At 67.8% G+C, this 2,471-nt stretch overlaps 1 protein-coding gene across 1 annotated transcript; it reads right to left on the reverse strand.

Moving 5' to 3' along the window:
- Positions 1–960: 960 nt before the first annotated feature.
- Positions 961–2,468, reverse strand: ACHE (acetylcholinesterase (Cartwright blood group); the record flags this gene model as incomplete). Its single annotated transcript, XM_017803695.1, has 1 exon — positions 961–2,468. A coding segment is annotated over one exon (1,470 nt), but the record flags the coding sequence as incomplete, so codon positions are not given.
- Between the last annotated feature and the right edge of the window lie 3 nt (positions 2,469–2,471).

A 2,471-nucleotide genomic window follows, 5' to 3' on the forward strand; every position in this document is an offset into this window, starting at 1 on the left:
CCATCCCAACCCAACTCAACCCATCCCAACTCAACCCAACTCAACCCAACTCATCCAACTCAACTCAACCCATCCCAACTCATCCCAACCCAACTCATCCAACCCAACCCATCCCGACCCAACACAACTCATCCCAACTCATCCCAAACAAACTCAACCCATCCCAACCCAACCCATCCCGACCAAACCTCACCTCCATCCCTTCCTCTCCCACCCATCTCTCCACCCATCCATCCATCCCTCCATCCCTCCACCCCTCCCTCCATCCAACCCTTCAGCCATCTATGGAGGCTTTTCTTCTCTTACCCATCCCATCCCTCCATCCCTTCATCCATGCCTCCATCCAACCCTTCAACCATCTATGGAGGCTCTTCCTCTCCCATCCCTCCATCTCTCCACCCATCCATCCCTCCCTCCCTCCATCCATCCAACCCTCCATCCCTCCATCCATCCCTCCATTCCTCTGTCCATCCATCCCTCCATCCATCCCTCCATCCCTCCATCCCTCCATCTCTCCATCCCTCCATCCCTTCAACCATCTATGGAGGCTTTTCCTCTCCCATCCATCCCGTCCATCCATCCCTCCATCCAACCATCTATGGAGACTTTTCCTCTCCCATCCATCCCTCCTTCCCTCCATCCCTCCATCCATCTACGGAGGCTCTTCCTCGTCTGTCCATCCATCCCTCCATCCCCATGGCCTTATCTTCACCTCTCCATCCACCCCTGCATCTCTCCATCCATCCCTCCATCCCTCCAACCACCTATGGAAGCTTTTCCTCTCCCATCCATCCCATCCCTCCGTCCATCCGTCCATCCCTCCATCCATCCCTCCCTCCATCCCTCCATCCATCTACGGAGGCTCTTCCTTGTCTGTCCATCCCTCCATCCCTCCATCCCCATGGCCTTATCTTCACCTCTCCATCCATCCCTCCATCCCTCCAACCACCTATGGAGGCTTTTCCTCTCCCACCCCTCCCTCCCTCCCCGCGGTGCCGTTACCCGGTCCTGGCGAAGTTGCCCCAGTATCTCATGATGCGCCGGCTCAGCTGCTCCTCCTCGGCCGTGTAGTTGAGCCCGGGGTTGAGGGGCTGCCCGAAGACGAACTCGATCTCGTAGCCGTGCGGGACCCCCATCCAGGGCGGCCACAGCAGGTTGGAGGCGCGGTGGTCGAACAGGTAGGCGAAGACGGTGCCGCCGCGCTCGGCCCAGCGCTGGGCGAAGTGCATCAGGGGGCAGACCACGTTGTGGTCGCCCACGATGTCGTCCAGCGCCTCGCGGTTCTTCACGGGGTTGTCCTGGTCCAGCCAGTCCGTGTACTGCAGCACCACCGCCTCGGCCGCCAGCTCGTTGGCCTGCGGCACCCCCAGGCGCACCCCGCCCAGGAACTCCTCGCGGCTGATGAGGCTCTCGTTGTCCTTGCCGAAGCCCGGCACGCCGTACACCAGGAAGTAGGTGCCCTCGTCCTGCACGGCGCCCAGCAGCACCTCGGCCTCGGCGCTGCCGGGGCCGCCCAGCAGCGCCTCGGGCGTGTCGGCCAGGAAGTCGCCGTCCACCACGGGCACGAAGGCGAAGCGGAACACGCCCTGCTGCGGCAGCACGGCCGCCTCGTGCTCCACCAGCCGCGGCGGCGGCGCGGCGCGCAGGCAGCCCAGCAGCTCCGTCTCGTTGGTCACCGCGCCGCCCGCGCCCGCCCCGGGGCAGCCCAGCAGCCGGCCCAGCCGCGCCGCCCGGCGCCGGCCCTCGGCGGCGCCCACGGTGGCCCAGGGCCCGTTGGGCGAGCCGCTCTGCAGCACCGCGCGCCGGAACAGCCCCCGGCTGGCCCCCGACAGCAGGTGGAGCCCCACCGAGGCGGCGCCGGCGCTCTCGCCAAACAGGGTGACGGCGCCCGGGTCGCCCCCGAAGGCGGCGATGTTGGCCTGCACCCAACGCAGCGCCAGCCGCTGGTCCAGCAGCCCCACGTTGCCGGGGGCCTCGGGGTGGCCGGGCAGCGCCAGGAAGCCCAGGGCGCCCACCCGGTAGTTCATGGAGACCACCAGCACCCCCTCGGCGGCGGCCAGGAAGCGCCCGTCGTAGACGTCCAGCGAGGCCGCCCCGCTGTAGAAGCCGCCGCCGTAGATCCAGACCAGCACCGGCGCCGGCGCCGGCGGGCGCGGCGAGGGCGCCCAGACGTTGAGGTAGAGGCAGTCCTCGCTCATCTCCCGGTTGGGGTTCCACATCTCGGAGCCGCCGAAGCCCGGGAACATGGTGTCCACCGGCTGGAAGCAGGCGTGGGGGTGGGCCGTGGCCTCCAGGACCCCCGGCCAGGGCCGGGCGGGGCGGGGGGGGGCGAAGCGCAGGGGCCCCAGGGGGGGCTCGGCGTAGGGGATCCCCAGGAAGGCGGCGGCGGCGAGCGGGGGGGGCCCGGCGGGGACGCGGAAGCCGCGCACGGGGCCCCCCTGGGTGGGCACCAGGAGCTCCTCGGGCCCCCC

Source organism: Lepidothrix coronata, unplaced genomic scaffold, assembly GCF_001604755.1.
Source record: "Lepidothrix coronata isolate B3197 unplaced genomic scaffold, Lepidothrix_coronata-1.0 Scaffold2454, whole genome shotgun sequence".
In the NCBI taxonomy this organism is placed as follows: domain Eukaryota; kingdom Metazoa; phylum Chordata; class Aves; order Passeriformes; family Pipridae; genus Lepidothrix; species Lepidothrix coronata.